We start from the raw sequence: 17,269 nt of genomic DNA, 5'->3' as shown, positions 1-17,269 counted from the left end.
CCCTGTACAGCATAATTTATGCAAATGAGTTCCATCTCCCTTAATTCTACTATTTTTCCTTTTCTCAAAACTTTTCTTTTTTACTTTCTTCTTCTGACTTGTATTTATTTAGCTCTTTTTTTTTTTTTTGCCATTCAGAAAAGTAAGAGTTTCATTTTTTTTCCTATTTTTTTTTCTTGCTTAAAATATATGTGAAGAGATTTTTGGCTTCCTATTTATCAGGAAGAGACTGTGAAAATTATATTTTCTTTTTCTGCTAATGTTAGCAAAATACCTGTTTACTTAAATAATCGTATTTTTAATTTTCCATTAGGTGCCCCAGAAAGGAATATATATCCACACAAATAACATATCCTAATATAATAGTGGAATCCAATAGTAACCTGTCATTATTGAGTTGAAATCTTTTTATTGTTTTGGCTAATAACATGCCAATACTAATAACATTGCATGACATTATACTAATAATTATTCAACATAGAATGAGTCTTTCATGACACCATTCAAATAAATTTTATTATTAATAGTATCTAAAGTGCCTTATTATAAAACTCTCTCATACAATTTGGCCCAGTAACATAGCACTGGGATATTATTTCCTGATATACATTCCATACACACTCCAAGCCAGTAATCACACTCTAAGCAGCAGATTCCTCCCCACCTCTCTGTGAAGACTTATATCTGATCCTCAAAGCTTCAGAGTTTTGATGATTTGCTTTTATCCCAGAATTTTCAGTGGTATCAAAATGTGAACCCTGAGCATCTATTTCCCAATTCTGTCATCTCCATATGTTCTGTAAAATGCTTTCTCATAAAATCCATTAATTTTTTCAATTGAGTTGTTTCTATTTTGCTTTTTCTGATTTGTAGAAGTGCTTTATTATAGATATTAACACTCTGTTGGTTATTTATGTTGAAAATATTTCCATTTATCATTCTGCTTTTTTTTTCATCACCCTCAAAATAACCCTCATGTACCTTATAGTGAATCTCACCCTACCCTCTCCCTCATCGCCAGCCTCTGGCGAGCACTGAGCTAATGTCTATCACAAGTTGTGTCTTTTATAGAATTATCTGCAAATGGAAGAAGGTGCTGCCAATATCATACAAGTGTTTGTACAAATATATGTTATCATTTCTTTTGAGTAATACCTGAGTGGATTTAGTTGGTAAGGGTATGTTTAACCTTTTTTTTTTTTTTTTTAATGTTAGTCACCATACAATACATCATTAGTTTTCTTTTGTTTTTCTTGGTGTTATCATCTATATTTTACAGTTTTTTTTATTATTATGTTATGTTAATCACCATACATTACATCATTAGTTTTTGATGTAGTGTTCCATGATTCATTGTTTGCATATAACACCCAGTTATGTGCCGTACGTGCCCTCCCCAGTACCCATCACCAGGCTAACCCATTTGGTACTCTGACTTGCAAATTCTAATTGCTTCAGTCTCCATAAACTCTGATGTCTATCACCTCAGGATTCTCAGGTTATGTTTGGTTTTCCTCTCTTTACTCTGTGGCTAGAAAATACCCCCAGGCAATAAGCTGGAGCCATGGTAGAGCTCATCTTTTTTTTTTTTTTTTTTTTAACTCTCAGAAATCACAGTCCTGCATTACCTATTGTGCAATTTCTGAAAAACATTATTTTATATTTTGTGTATGTGTGGTGGGGGTGGTGGCATATCATCAGGATCCTTTCATGGACAAAAGCTAAGGCAACCTGTGAAATAACTTTTTATGAAAACATTCAAACCTGTTAGTACTGGCAGTGTTTTGGGGGTCCTATTAATAAATAACATTTATTAATAATATGGTTGAAAAGGTATAATCAATAGGTTGTATTAACATAGAAAAATATTTGTGTTCCTGTTTGGTCTGACTTCAAAATTATCCCTGAATGCATATGCTCGAGTATACCATTCAGTTATTATCCCAAATTGCTTTTGATTTTATAGTTAGCATAGCATATTATTAGAGGCTATTGATAATTGTTAAGATCCAAAAGATAATCAACATCTGGCATTCTTTATAGAGACTTGTGGCAGTGAGTTTACATGAAGGTAAAACAAAGCATTGAATATTTATTTTTGTTTCTCAGAAGGAAATCTTTTATTCAGAATCAGCAAGAGCGTGATTTTTTTGGTTCCAATGTCAACATAAAGATACATATAAAACTAGTATGAATTGAAATAAATGCAATTTAAAAGCAATTCAAATAGTCATAATATACTCTAAGTCTCAGTAAGCAGAGAAATTACATCACTGTAATTCTGTGTCATTATGTTGGACTCCTTTAATTCATAATATACTGAAATGTTATACTGTGAAGAATAAACAATAGGAGAATAAAATGACAAAAGGAAGAATAAAAGGAATAAAAGAAAATGAATAAGAGCAAGGACATTTCCTTGCTAAATTTCCTCCTAAAGTTTTAACTATGTCTGAAATTTATTTTACCAGTAGATAGCCTATCCTTTGCTAAGGCAATATAAATTATAGATTATTATTTCTTTAGCACTAGTATTGGTGATGCATCCCTGTTAATTTTTCTATAGAACTGAAAATATTTTAACCTTCTGAAATCATGACACAGAAAAAAAATCGGATATCCTTACATTAAAAAAAAATTCTGGAAGCATCACTACTTCTTCTTCCCATTCTCTAGTACTTTTTCTTTCCTGTCTTTCTGCCAAAATTACTAGTATAGAAAACTAGAGTGAACTAGTCAACAAAAAAATGGAAAGGAAATAATTGAGAGAGGAGTAAACCAAAACAAACAAATGAACAACTCCAAAGACACATATTCAAAGCAACTTGAAAATAGCTTGAGGAAAGTGTAAAAATGGCCAATTAATTTACTAATAGGTTAGATTCTATGGAGATACATTTTAGAAGAGGAATGAGACCACCTACCCCAGTAGAGTTATTTAACCTTTTTGTTTAACCTTTTTGTTTTAATCTTTTTGAAGTCCTACCCCACTTCAGTAGGACAGGCCCCATCCTGTGGGATTCTGTATGCTTTACTTCCATCCCCTTCTGTACCAGAATCAGGGATCTAGTTAATCCCCTTTATAGCAATTGTGAAAATGCTGTCCTAAGATCACAAAGCTATCAAGGGGCAGGACTGAAATAAGGTCTGTCTCTGCTTTAGTCTATTTGGGCTGCTTTAACAGAATGCCATAGACTGGGTGACTTGTAAACAATAGAAATTTTTTTGTCACGGTCTAGAGGCTGTGAAGTTGATCAAGGTGCCAGCAGATGTGGTGTCTGGTGAGGACCTACCTCCTGGTTCATAGACACCATCTTTTGCTGAGCCCTCACATGGAGAAGGGGCAAGGAGGACCCCAGGTTCTCTTTTATAGGGCACTAATCCCATTCACGATGGCTCGATTCTCATGACCTAATCATTTCCCAAAGGCCCCACTTTCTAATACCATCACATTGGGGATTAGGTTTCAACATATGAATTTGGAGGAGAACACAAACATTCAGTATAGAGCAGTTTCCTTCCTCACAGGCAAGGTGACTTTTCTCAGCCCAGATGAAGAACTTTGTTTCCGAAAGCAGTTAGTAATGAGATTCAGTAGTTAAAAAGGAAAGAAGGTATTATTGTGTCAGGAAGAAAAGAACGTTTTTCTTTCCTCATATTCACTTCTTGTTTTTTACTTTCCTCATGTATCACAAGAAGTGAATATGAGGGGAAAAAAAAACATGTATTACTCAACAATATTCCCCCAACAAGTTGATTTTATTCTGAAAGATAGTGTGATTTTGGTATATATCAGGATTTGTAGAGAAATAGTCTCTGAAGATCTTTGATTGCTAACTCCCATTAGTTTCTGAGTTTAGAACCCCAATATATACATTTATTTATAAATTTTATCCATAAATCACTGTATTTGTGTCCTCTATATATTAGAAAAATAGAAAAACTCAAAGAGCTTTATAAATAGACATAGATTCTAAGGTTTTCTTCTTGCCCTCCAAAGAGACTCTTGTCTGCCCTCAGGTTGGAGATCACCAGTTTGAAGAATATTGTCCTTGTGGTCTATTGGTCTATAAAGCATCAATAGATACCTAATTGATAGTGTAAATAACCTTGCCTTGAACTCTTTGGTTGAAGATATTTAACAATTTATCACAGAGGAGATTCTCAACCAAACTGAATGAAATCCTTAGGGTTCCAATTGTGGGAGCGAATTAACAAACAAAATTGCCACTTGCACCAGAGTAAATGCACTCAAGATGGTCATGCTAAATAAACAAAATTCAAAATGGAAACAGGGATTGGCAGCATGTAACCTATATGCTAGGCATTCTTCATTGGAAAAAAATAGGAACCATTTATATAGTCCTCAGAGTTACAGAAGCTTCATACTACGAATTTTGTCATGGGCTTTTGGAGACATAGATACATAATGGAGAAGAACTTTTGTGGAACTGCAGCCCTTAAGCAGACCTATTATGCCAGATAGCCACTGTCATTCACTTAACCTGTTGTCCTGTTGCAGGGGCTAGGTCTCTCACAGGGTCTCTCACAGGGCTTAACCAAATGGGGTTTTAATAATTTCCTTCCTGTTCCAAAGACCCAGATATAAGCATGGCATTGACTCTTAATAAACATTTCATTTCCCATCATTAGTCATACTATTTTGAAGGAACCTACTAGCACTTTGGGTAATTCTAATGTTCTCATTACTCCAAAGGAGGCTTAAATGAGTTGCATTAGCAAATAAGAGTAGCCATAAGACCAAAGTGGATTTATGCTACACAGACTTGGAAAAGAAGGTGTCCCTAACATTAGATCAAAGCATATAGGACCTAGAAACACTATAAAATTAAAATTTTGTTTGTAGTAAGAAGACAAAAATTATAAATTAGACAAAATTAAATAAAATCTATAATACATTACCAAAATGGAATGGTTTTCTTAGGTGGAAAATATTAGGGACATACTTGAGCAAGAATCTCTGGCTTAATATACAAACAAGAGTCCCCCAGGTCAGACAGCAGGTCCACCAATGGCTGAAATTAGCCCTTTATCACAAGAAAAAGGAACTGAAGAGCAATCAAAGCATAATGTTGCTATCTTCACTTCTCTTATAATTCCCAGCAGGATTTGAAAAAAAATCAATAAACTTCTCATATTCCCACTTTCCCCATCTGCCAAGCTGAGATAACATTAATTATGGTATACTATCCTCACCTCTTAGTCAGAAGAGACTTGGATTATTTGAAATTTGTGGAAATAAAACTTGAGGAATTATTCTATAAATGGTGAATTTTGAAAAGCACTTCTTCTGCATGGAATGTTTCTTCTAATGGCCAATAAATACAGCCAGAAAACAAAAAATAAAAATAATTTAAAATTGGCAGTGTATTAGATAGTTTTTACATCATACCCATGATACATGGCTGAGACTCATTTACAAAGAGTTGAAATATCTTCACAATGAAATTTGAATTTAATGAGTTTTTAGAAATGAGGGGTAAAGTTGCCAGCCCTACTTTGGAATATGGTGAAATCAATAATTAAGCCCGCCTTGCTTGAAAATATAGCTGTGCTCCCCTTCTCCAATAGTCTGTCATTTTATAAAAGTTACATTTATGTTTGTAATATATATATTAGGTTAGGTCTTTGGACTCTTCTACCAAATGGAACCTGTGCTTAGAATAAGTAGGCTTTTTTAATACCTGCTGAGATGAGCTACAGTGAAGTACTAGGAGTATTGTCTTTGAAAGAGCATGTCACGGAGGAGGAGGGTATTTTAGAATACTTTGGAGATCATTTGGAGTGTCCTATCATTAAGCAATATGTGTTGACTAGGCCTTTGTTCTCTTGATTCACTGCCCTTCAGTTTTCATAGCTGGGATCATCTAAAACCCCTCTGAGACTCAGGCTTCTTTCACACCATGGGCCCAGTGGTGATTTTATTTGGCTAAGATTAAAGAGTTTTGGCCTTTACCTTAGTATCAGCTGAGCCTAGATAAACCCTAATGGGTCATTATCATCACTGTCATTTAATGTCATTTAATTTATGAGCAATCAAGTTGATTGGGAGGCTAATGAGTTTTGAATGCAAACAGCTCTGGGTATGAATCCTAGGTCTGGCATTTACTATTTCACCTTTCTCAAATCTCTTCTCTCTGCCCTCCAGCTTCCTCATCTCTAAAGAGGAGATAATAATACCTATGGGGTCTACGTACGTGGGTCTATCTATTTACAGTGCTAGAAGAGTTTCTGGCATGTCATAGGACTCAATAAATGGTGTTTCCTGTTCTGTGTTTGGGTATAGAAAAAGTTCATGCCATCACAGTCAGTCACTTTGCATGACTCATACCATCAGCTGTTGATATTCGTGCTGAGAATGGTTGTATGTTGTAAATCTAGACTGGAAATTTAGGTGAGGTCAGTGCTTAAGAGGAGTTAGGAACCCAAGCCACCTTTTCCTTCTTTGTGCTGCCATAACACTTGGTACATGCTTCTGTCATAGAATTTATGACACTATTTTGAAATGATTTGTGGCCAATGGAATTGCTCCTCAAAGACAGAGTTGATGTCTTACTCATCCTCAACTTCCCCATGCCTAACGCAGAGTGTGGTTCACTACTTATGCTATGGTTACTTCATACTGTTCCTCTACAAACAGACCTGCCCTGTTCAACCTGACCAGAAATGAATCAACCTGTTCCAAGGTGCCCAGACCTCTTTGAAGGAGAAACACATACGTACACACGCGCACACACACACACACACACACACACATCCACGCACGCACACGCAGACTTCCAGTACTTTGTTTTAAAATAGAGCCATGTATTAGGCAATCAAATTTTTTGAGATTTTTTTTTTTTTTTAATGGAGAATTTTCTTTCGGAATTGGCTCCCACGGGGCACAGAAGTCCACATACCTCAGCAGTTAGTACTTGTTGCCTCCTGATCTATGCCCAGCCCAATGATAAGGCAAAGAAGACAATATCGAGATGCACATTCTCTGTTGGAGAGACTCATGGGCTTTAACAATTTGGGAACAATATGATTGAAGACATGTGGGTTACTAATAAGCAGTGCTACAAGTGTTAGCTATAACTCATGAGCACAATCTCGCTATTTTAATTATCATCTTTTGTATAATTAAGTTGTCAAAGTTGATGGGAAAGAGGTTGCATGCTGTAGAAATTTGGGGACTCAGGAGATCAGTGTAAGTTGAAAAGGATTTCGTGCATAAAAACAATTATGATAATAATTAGCATTCACATGGTACTTTGCAATTTACAAAGTACTTTTACAGCATTTTCTAATTTCGCAAAGGTTATGGACTGGCCCTTAGATACTATGGTGATGCCGATAGTCAGCCTCCATGCCAAACCTTGAAAGTTAAAAGATGGCATTTAATGGAGAGTGAGAGAGGAGAGGATTAATACTGCATAAAAAAGCAGAAAATCAACCAAATTCATTGGCAAAGAAATAGATTTATTCGGCATTTTAGAAACTCAAAAACAGATCTTGTTAAAGAAACAGTTGACCCATATTTTGATTTCATGGTGCTTGGCAGTTTTTTTTACCCTTTGGGAGAGAGTTTTTGATGTGCAATTATAATGATGAAGTTTGCTTACTTGGAACTAAAAGATTTTCAAAACCGGGGGACATTTGAACCTTATTCAGAGGCAAAACCTAGAATTATTTGATTACACCACTTAAAGTAAGTAGAAGCATAGTTAGAAGGGAGATATGAGGAGGTGATTAGTGTTTCCTTTAAAACTCAGGTATCCATTTCCTAGAGAGAATCCAGACTGACATGTAGGATGCTCGCTACAGCCTTCCTTCCCTCACCCACAACTAAAGGTTGAACTTTCTCTGTCATAAACAGCCTAATCTAAAACCACGAGGTAATAAACTACATCAAAAACTAATGATGTAATGTATGGTGATTAACATAATAAAATGAAATTTTTTTAAAAAAATTAAAAATTAAAAAAATAAAACACAAATGAGTTAATCAAATGCAAAGGTGAATGAGAATTTACCTTGAAAAGCTGAAGAGAACCCTACCTGCCACCCCTCGTCTCCCTCCCTCACTTTTTTGCCTCCTGCTCTGCCTTTTCCTTCAAAAGTGCAAGGTTAACCTGGATTGCCAGGGAAGGAGACAAGTTATTAAATAGACGAACGGCCGAGCTTGTACCAAGAGTCAAGTTATTGGATTACACAGGAAGCTAGAATCATCTAGATAGCCACGAAGGCAGCCCGAGCGCTGCGCGAGCGTGTCGCTGGCTCATTTGTAAGCCCTTCCAGATGTGGCAGCCGCGCGCGCTTGGCGGCCGTCCAGGAGGCCGCCTGCAGTCGGCGCTTCCCGGGCCGCAGCGCGAGCCGCAATGCCGGGATCCTGAGGGCGCAGGGCTCGCTCGCGGCTCGCCCCCGGGCCCGGCGCGCACGCAGCCCGGCCGCCCGCCAGAGCCACAGCCCGCAGGCGGCGAAGGACGTCTGCAGCGCGAGGAGGCCAGCATGGTCTCCGCGCCCGGGCTGCGCTGAAGTCCCCTGCGCGTGGATGGGGGACCCCGAGGCCCACGTGATGGCTCGGCCCCTGCGAGCCCCTCTCCGGAGGTCCTTTAGCGATCACATCCGAGACTCCACGGCTAGAGCCCTGGATGTTATTTGGAAAAACACCAGAGACAGAAGGCTGGCAGGTGAGGGGCGCGAGGGGGAGGGAGGGATGAGAGGTATTAAAAGGAAAGCAATTCAGTGCACAGACGCAGATATTAACTCGGTTAATGAATGATCTCATCGGCTGGATAAAGTTCATCACCGTCATGGCAATGCTTTCCATCTACCTTCCTCTGGTATTTAACGTTTCTGGGCTGGTTTTTTTCTCTAATGCCTCTCTGGTTTCTGGTCTGATTATTTCTAGATAAGGTTTTATGAGAGGTGTGGTTTTTTTTAACCTTGAAAAGAAAAGCAAGGTCCTTTTGAGTGTCAGGAAATCAGCGGTGATGAGCCGTGGCAGGCAGAAGCAGCGAGGTCTGTTGTGCTGGCGGGGGTCCGTGGTGGGGCTGGTCTGGCCCCAGGTGGCCTGGTCTCTGCTGAAGAAGGGCTGTGTGTCCCTGGAGTGATCTGCGCTGCCCAGTGAAAGCCTGCTGGCATTTCCTCTGGCAGCCTGGAGCTGCTCTGAGTTCCAAGAGGGTGTCAGGTATGCTAGAGGCAGGCGTTTGAAATATAATAAAACATAAATACAGTGGTGCAATTCAGGCTTATTAGGGCTCATGTGACAGCAACCAAATGGCAGACGGTGTTTTAAGGGGTACACTAAACAAACAACTTCTGCCTGATCCTGGTATTAAGAATGTAAATTGATATAAAATAGCATCTCACGATAAAATAATCTCTCTGAGTTCAAGACAGGTATCCTAGTCCTGTTTCATGGCTCCTCCTTGTTTGCTCTGTAAGTCTCTGTATTTATGTCATCTACGTGAATGGGTCAGAGATGAAATTTTCTTAACCTTTTTGGTTAATCTAGTTGCTTTTCATATTCTGTGGTGGAGTTCTGAATTGTTAAAAATATTACAAGTGGCCTCCAAGTGTCAACAGATTTCTGCACTGTGCGTTCTTCATAAAAGGTCCTTTGACTTTCACATAATAGTCCTGACATGACTTGAAGAGAGGGAAATTTAAGGGTTGTGATTGTGATAACAGATTATGAAGATAACATGCTAGTTATATCCCTTCGTAGGCTATAAGCTTGTCCTAAATGCTCATGAAAATCTTTCTCTGTTAAACTAAACAATATTGCCCAGTACAGGGCAGGGTAAACAATGTCAAGTCTAATCATAAAGTACGGGAGAGAGAGCAAAATATTTTAAATTTAGCCATTTTATTATGGCTTTAGAATAAATATGATGCCTTAAAGAAATCCAACTTTCCATAAGGTTTTTTTAAGCTGTAGTATCTAGTGATAACAGTTTGCAAATGGCCAGAGGAAGTTTAAGAAATAAGATATGGGAATGTAAAATCCACAACTATAATTGGTTGGCCTTTAAAAAAAAAAGTAGATCATTCATTTTTGTCTTATTTGACAAATCCATTGTCACAAGCAGAAAGGTTCCACAGATAATGTCTTATTAAAGACAACACAAAAATATCTTGTGGTTTGGTGTTTTAACTCGAGAGTAAGACTAAATCAAACATTCCTGCTTCTCAGGATTCCCCTTATATTTTCATAAATGATGAGATTTTGACAGCTGTTGACCTCCTAGAATAAGGATATTATCCCTGGAAAGTTGCTGCCCCTGTCTTGTCATTTATATATGTGTGTATATGTATATGGGGTAAAAAATGTAGAATCGAATGAAAAACACTTAAAGAAAAATAGTTACTTTTTATATGTGAGGAAAGTTAAACATTTCCACAGCTCTAACAGCAAATAGGATTTTACCTGCTCCATGTCCACTGAAGAAATTCTTTATATTGCCCAGTTTTTCTAAGATGAGTATGACCTATTAGGTAATTCACACAGTAGAGAATCCAGGTACTAAACTTGAAAGAAAGAATTTTGGCTACCACAACTGACTGGTGACTAGGGACTTGGACCCTTTTCATGCCTCCCCTGTGCTTGGCACACGGCTCAGACTTCAATCAGTGTTTGTCAGATGGAGACCAATTTGGTGCACATCCAGATCTCAAGAGCACTTACTTTTCTCCTTCTCCTTAAACTTCTCTGCACCCAACCTTCCTGCCGACCAAAGCTAAATGATAGTTATGAGTTATCCACAAAAAATCACTTCTCTAAACACCAGATACAGTCTTTATTTTATATCATACCACTCTGCCCTCTGTTGCAGAGTAGTACCAAGTCCAAATCTCCTGCTTCACTTCATGTTGTGAAATTAATGAAGGGACAGGTAAACAAGTGTTTTGAAGCATCTGAGGAAAATACTTCCTTTTAATACTACCTGAAGTGTTATTTTCATGATGATCATTACTTTGTTGACTTTCATCAAGTCTCTCAAACACTAATCTGAGATTTCAGTTTCTTCCAGAGGTTTAACGTATTTGGCCATGAGACAAAGTTTTAAGTTTCCTTGTTTGGTTATTTTCTCTCTCAATCAATCAATCAATCTCTCTCTCTCTCTCTCTCTCTCTCTCTGCCTGTATGTGTGTGTCTCCCTCTGTCTCTCTCACCCACACAAATACACACACTCTACATAACTTAACAGTTCCTAGTTCTTCTACCCCACATGATGTCATGTATGAAAACCATCATTAACATTTCTTTACCTTAAAATCCTTTATATATAAAACAGGGATTCTGCCTGTTATTTTTAAGGATCCCTGTCCTTGTGTAAATGAAATACAGAATTGCTGCTAGGAAAAGCCTTCAACTTGTAAGGAGTGAGGGAACAGACTGTCTTAATTGTATCTTCCTTTCCATGGAAGTGCCTTTTTCTGCCCAACCACAACCCACAGAGTTTCTCTTACTCCTATTCTCTCTCTGACCATTATTCCCAAACCCATAGGTACACAGTCTCTCTCCTAAAAGCAGAAGATGGGGGCGCCTGGGTGGCTCAGTTTGTTAAGCGTCTGACTCTTGGTTTTGGCTCAGGTCATGATCTCAGGGTCCTGGGATCGAGCCGTGTGTCGGGCTCTTTGCTCAGCAGGGAGTCAGCTTGAGATTCTCTCTCTCCCTCTGCTCCTCCCCCCATCAAAATAAAAATAAAATAAATCTTTTTAAAAATAAAAATAAAAGCAGAGGATGACATCTAGTTTTCAGGGAGTTACAACGTTGAGGTTAACAGTGGGTGATGGATAAGGTAGACAGCCCTTCTCTGGGCAAATTGTGCACCCTCATCAACCTCGTCCATGCCTCTCACAACTCCTCCACTGCCTCCTCCTTCCCTTTGGGTACACAGACTTCTTGACTTCAGAGTGCATCTCACTCCCCAAAACCTGTTACCCCTTAATTCTCTCAAATAGGGCTTCTTAGCCTTTTTTGTGCTAATGGATCTTTTTAGCATTTAGCATTTAGCATTTAGCAGGTGAAGCCTCCAGATCACTTCTCAGAAAAATATTTTTTGATGTATGAATAAAAAGCATAGAATTATGAAGGAAATCAATTATAGTGCAATATAGTTATCAAGGTATTCCAAATACAAAATTGTAGTATAGTAATAAAAAAATGAGTGAATTGTATAATAGACTATGATGTTTAAAATATAGGGAAGTACCTATAAATTAAATATTTTGTAAGGATACCAGTGTGCAGATTGTTATCGCTAGCTAGAAAAAGAGCATTGAACTGTACAGTAGTCTTTGATTCATCTCCTTGTCACCAACCATTATAGATAGAACACTGGGGAGCAATGTCCACATCTAGGTCAGCAATGTGCAAACTTTCAACTTTACTGTTCGGTGGCTGAATGGGGCCAGCCACGACGTCACGTGAACATCTGTGGATGTAGATTGCACAAAACCCACAGTCAAGTGTGATCTGGAGCAGGTTTGTTAACTCCCCAAACTGTGGAGTAGGAATGTGTGTAAATGATACTTTGTGATCTCTGCATCGACTCTAAATGCTACGGAAAAGTCTGGTTTCTGTTGGTGACAAAGACACAGGGACAGCTAATACCATTGTGTGTGAGGCAGGAGGAGGTAGCAGTTTGTCAACATTCATAATTGGAAGAAATGCTAAATTCCAGTTAGAGTTTTGTGAAAATAAAAAGTGAAATTTGTCCTCATCCAAGGTCATAGACACTGTGAATTCTACCAGTAGACCCTAGATTAAGAATCCCTGCTTTATCCAGACTTTGCCTTCCCAGTACTTCCAGTCAAACATTCTCATAGACTGAGATGCTGGGCTCTCATACATGAGAGAGCTGGAATTCATTGATGTATGTTCAATAAAACTCCGCAGACAAGTGTGGACTGATGTACCAATTAGACTGCCTCTAAGGAAAAATAAAAGATCCTAACATTCAGACTAGAAAGAGATAGAGGCTAAAAGGAAGGCAGAACCCCGACTATACACATGTACAGTAGCTTTCATCAGTTTACAAAGTGGAATGGATAAATGAACCAAAAAGAAATGAAAGATTAGCCTTTATTTAATGGCATCTCATAAGGTAAGCACAGTTTATGTAGTGTAAAACCCACTGAATGTTTAAAAAGTATTCAATCTATTCTATTAGAGAAATATAACATATAAGGGGAAAAAATATAAAAGCCTCAGCCTATTGTGGGACATGTGTCCCTACTTCCATAGCTAAACATTTTAAAGATGGAAGAAAACTGAATTGTCTAGGAAGAAGGCAGGAAAATTTAGACAAATCTCAATCCAAGTGTGATTCAATGGACATAGAATAAATTCAAGTATCTACATTAGGTTGGATCCCCTGGGGGTATTCTGTTGAGTGTTGGCTAGCTTCTGTCTTTTGTGAAATAGAATTTTCCATTTATGCTGACCAGGTCTCCAATTCACTAGCAAAACGAATGTTTGACATGCTCTGTAGTACTTTGGCTCTCAATTCAATGGGGCATCAGGAATTCTGGCCCACTTCCCATGATGAGAAACCACAAACACTGACTCTTGTGAACTGTCTTCTGCTCATTGGTTCACAGTGAAAAGCAAGTAAGGGCATATATAATGCCTTCTAACCAAGAATGATGTACGCCTCAAAATATGCAGGCTCCTCCAATAAACAAAGACTTCCCTGGCTGTATGTAATACTATGTATAACATTTTAAGGGTCCAAGAGACAACCACTAATGGTGCTTCATGAGACCCTATCACATTTATGGAGGGTAGATGTAGTATGTATCTATTAAATTAGATATTACTCTTTCAATAAAAGAGGAGCATGTTGATGTCGAGGTCAGCTTTGATGAGAGGAAACATAATACATTGGCGAAGAGAGCTGCCTGTGACATCAGACTTCTGGGTTTGAATCCTGGCCCTTGCACTTGAGAGCTTTGGGAAGGTCAGTCTGTTTCTTACCAATATAAAGAGGATAATCATAGTACTTATGTCATAAAATTGTTTCAAAGATTAAATGAGCTACTGTGTAGAGTACTTAGAAGAGTCAGCGGCATATAGTAAAGTACTTCATCAGTTTCGTTGTTTTAACCCCTCTTCTCTTTCCCCATGCCCTACATCCATAGAAGCTTCACCCTGCTAGCATGACACCACTATAATTTGTCTAAGCCTTTTGGACAAAAATAGCTCAACCAGTCCAAAAATAGAAAATAAAAGGTAAAATATCAATGCCAAATGGAATTTATTTCCGTACCTCTGGAAGAAAAAAAGAAAGAAAGAAAAATCAGGTGACTTCTGTGCAGACCTTGTTGAATTCCAAAATGAAATGACTCATGAGAATAGCTGTTTTTGCACACTGGTGAAGAAATCAGTCCTTGCATTTGACTTTGTCAAGCTGCATATACAATATCTGAAAGTCTCCCCAGACGAGTTGGAACCTGCTTTGAAAATTGTTATATAGATGGAGCCAAACATGGAAAAGAGCACCAGCACCAGCAGACTGGGGTTTCAAGCACGCGGCACAGCTCTGGTATGGGAAAAAGTATGCTAAATGTCAAGGCTGCCACTTGAAAGGGGTATTTGGCCACCTCCCTTTCTGGAGCAAAACTTCTGCAACTTCCCTCATTTAAAATAGTATTTGTAAGCTGTCTGCGTATTTTGCCAAAGGTCCTTATAATTACAATAACAAAATGTATCCAAAGTCAAAGGCATGGTAGAAGGGATAGATTAATTAGTCACAGGTATGCTTAAGGATCTGAAGCTATATCTTGAAGCCAAAACTTGATTTAAAGGAACATTCTACTGCAAGTTCTCTATTCCAGAGGAATTCATTAAGGTACAGATTGAAGTTAAACTTGCTATTGTATATGTTTTCCAATTTCTGATTATAGTCCCTTGCTTTTCATAATAATCTATCATTTTTTATTGAAGTACAGCTGACACACATTGTTACATTAGTTGCAGGTGTACCATATAGTGATTCAGCAACTCTGTGTGATGCTGTGCTCAGCACAAGTGTAGTCACCAAACAGTGCTTTTACAGCGTCCGTAACTGGAAGCCTGTACCTCCCACTCCCCTTCACCCATTTTGCCCATCGCCCCGCCCCCCCCCCCCCCCCCCCCCCCCGGCAGCCATCAGATTGCTCTCAGTATTTATAGGTCCGTCTCTGTCTTTTATTTGTTCATTCATTTTCTTTGTTTTTTAGATTCCACATGTAAAAGAAATCATAGGGTATTTGTCTTTCTCTGACTTATCTCACTTAACATAATACTGTCTAGGTCCATCCATATTGTCTCAAATGGCAAGATCTTATCCTTTTTTATGGCTAAGTAATATTTCATTATATATATATGTATATATATACACCACATTTTCTTTATCCATTTATGTATGGGTAGACACTTGGGTCGCTTCCATATCTCGGCTATTGTAAATAATGCTGCAGTAAACGTAGGGCTGCATATGTCTTTTCAAATTAGTGCTCATTTTCTTTGGATAAATACCCTGTTGTGGAATTACTGGATCATATGGTAGTTCTATTTTTAATTTTTTTGAGGAACTTCCATATTGTTTTCTATAGTGACTGCACCAATTTACATTCCCACCAACAATGCATGAAGGTTCCTTTTTCTCCACATTCTCACCAACACTTGTTATTTCTTGTCTTTTTGATTCTAGCCATTCTAACAGGTGTGAGGTGATATCTCGTTGTGGTTTTGATTTTCATTTCCCTGGTGATTAGTGATGTTGAGCATCTTTTCATGTACCTGTCGGCCATCTGTGTGTCTTCTGTAACCTGTCATTTTTGAAGAAAGAGGATTTACCATCCAGAAGTTTCAGGGTGGGATTGTATGTGTATGATAATGATGATGAGTTTGCACTTTTCCTTCTGTGCTCTTTCCTTATTGCTTGAGAACAACTTCTGATACTTTTGAAGCATGTGCTTGGAATTATTTTTTTTTTTTTTTAAGATTTTTTATTTATTTATTAGAGAGAGAGAGAGAGAAAGCACAAGCAGCGGGAGTGGCAGGCAGAGGGAGAAGCAGGCTCCTCGCTGAGCAAGGAGCCCCGATGTGGGACTCGATCCCAGGACCCTGGGATCATGACCCGAGCCGAAGGCAGACGCTTAACTGACTGAGCCACCCAGGCGTCCCTGTGCTTGGAATTATTGATGAAGACTTAACTAAAGTTAACCAAAGACTAAAGTTATCTGTCCCCTTAATAATTAAATTCATGACTGAGGTACTCCTGTTATACTTCTTAGGCACAGCCGAAGGTTGGGCATGGAATATGAACTCAATATGGCACTTGGCAGTAGGCGGTCCTTATCATTTGGATGCATTTTTTATGACAAATAATATAATGACAGTAATTAAGTTGTCATTTGAGTGCCAAAACCTAGGCGGAGGGCTCTAAAAGCATTTTCTCATTTAATCTTTAAAACAATCCTGAGAGGTATACACTACTATTTTTATTCCCATTTACATATTTTTTGGTAATACTTTAAAAATTACTGAGTATCCATGGACAAAACTCAGAAACATCCAAATCTGTCAGTCATTATTACTTAATCTCACAAATATTTATTGAGAGCCAATTGTATGCAAAACACTGTGCTAGATAATGGTTGACAAACAAGGCAGACATGGTCCTTGCCTACCAGCCATGAATATAACACCTGAGTTCTACCTTTGAATTCAAGAGAGGACCTACATGGTAAAGTGAACTCCATTGTAGTAAGGGAGAGGTATGTGGTGTCTCTTGGACACTGAGGGATGTCTAAAACTCATCCGTGATTTGTTCTTTAAGCCAGTGATTCTCAGGAAGATGGAAGAAGACACACTTGTTAGGGACAGTATCAGAAAGAGCATATGTAGCTTTTAAAAATATACTCGATCAATATATTGTTTTCATAGTACAAAATGCTGAAAATAGAGAAGGAAAGCATGGGTAAGAGGGACGGGACATGCGTACAAAGCTTGACAACTACAAGTTTAAACTGCTGTACTGGTCTCTGTGGGTCCAGCTCCCCTCATGAGCAGAGAATAAGTTGTACACATAAGAAATCAGACCATCAGCAGGGTACCCATCGGAGGGAGAGCCTCTCTGCAAAGAAGGAACAGGCAAGTTAGTCCATCTTCCCTAAGGAACTGGCCATTCTCCTCTCCACAGGACAAAGACTCATGACTTCCAAAGTACCATGGAGCCATATCTTTAATCATTTTTTTTTAAAGATG

At 38.3% G+C, this 17,269-nt stretch overlaps 1 protein-coding gene across 5 annotated transcripts in view; it reads left to right on the top strand.

Moving 5' to 3' along the window:
• The window catches only part of DLC1 (DLC1 Rho GTPase activating protein), a 486,810-nt gene that overhangs the window by 305,007 nt on the left and 164,534 nt on the right, over positions 1 to 17,269 (top strand). Inside the window, exon 1 of one of the 5 annotated variants that reach the window (XM_032413505.1) lies at positions 8,011 to 8,696. The exons of the other annotated variants lie outside the window; for them this stretch is intronic. Within the exon in view, the coding sequence (XP_032269396.1) occupies positions 8,558 to 8,696 (139 nt within the window). The 5' untranslated portion in view covers positions 8,011 to 8,557. Of the gene's footprint in view, positions 1 to 8,010; positions 8,697 to 17,269 lie in introns of those variants that run through there. 5 annotated transcript variants of the gene reach the window in all.

The sequence above is a fragment of the Phoca vitulina genome, unplaced genomic scaffold (assembly GCF_004348235.1).
Source record: "Phoca vitulina isolate PV1807 unplaced genomic scaffold, GSC_HSeal_1.0 scaffold15, whole genome shotgun sequence".
NCBI classification, from domain to species: Eukaryota; Metazoa; Chordata; class Mammalia; order Carnivora; family Phocidae; genus Phoca; species Phoca vitulina.
This window is presented reverse-complemented; position numbering and strand designations above follow the sequence as displayed.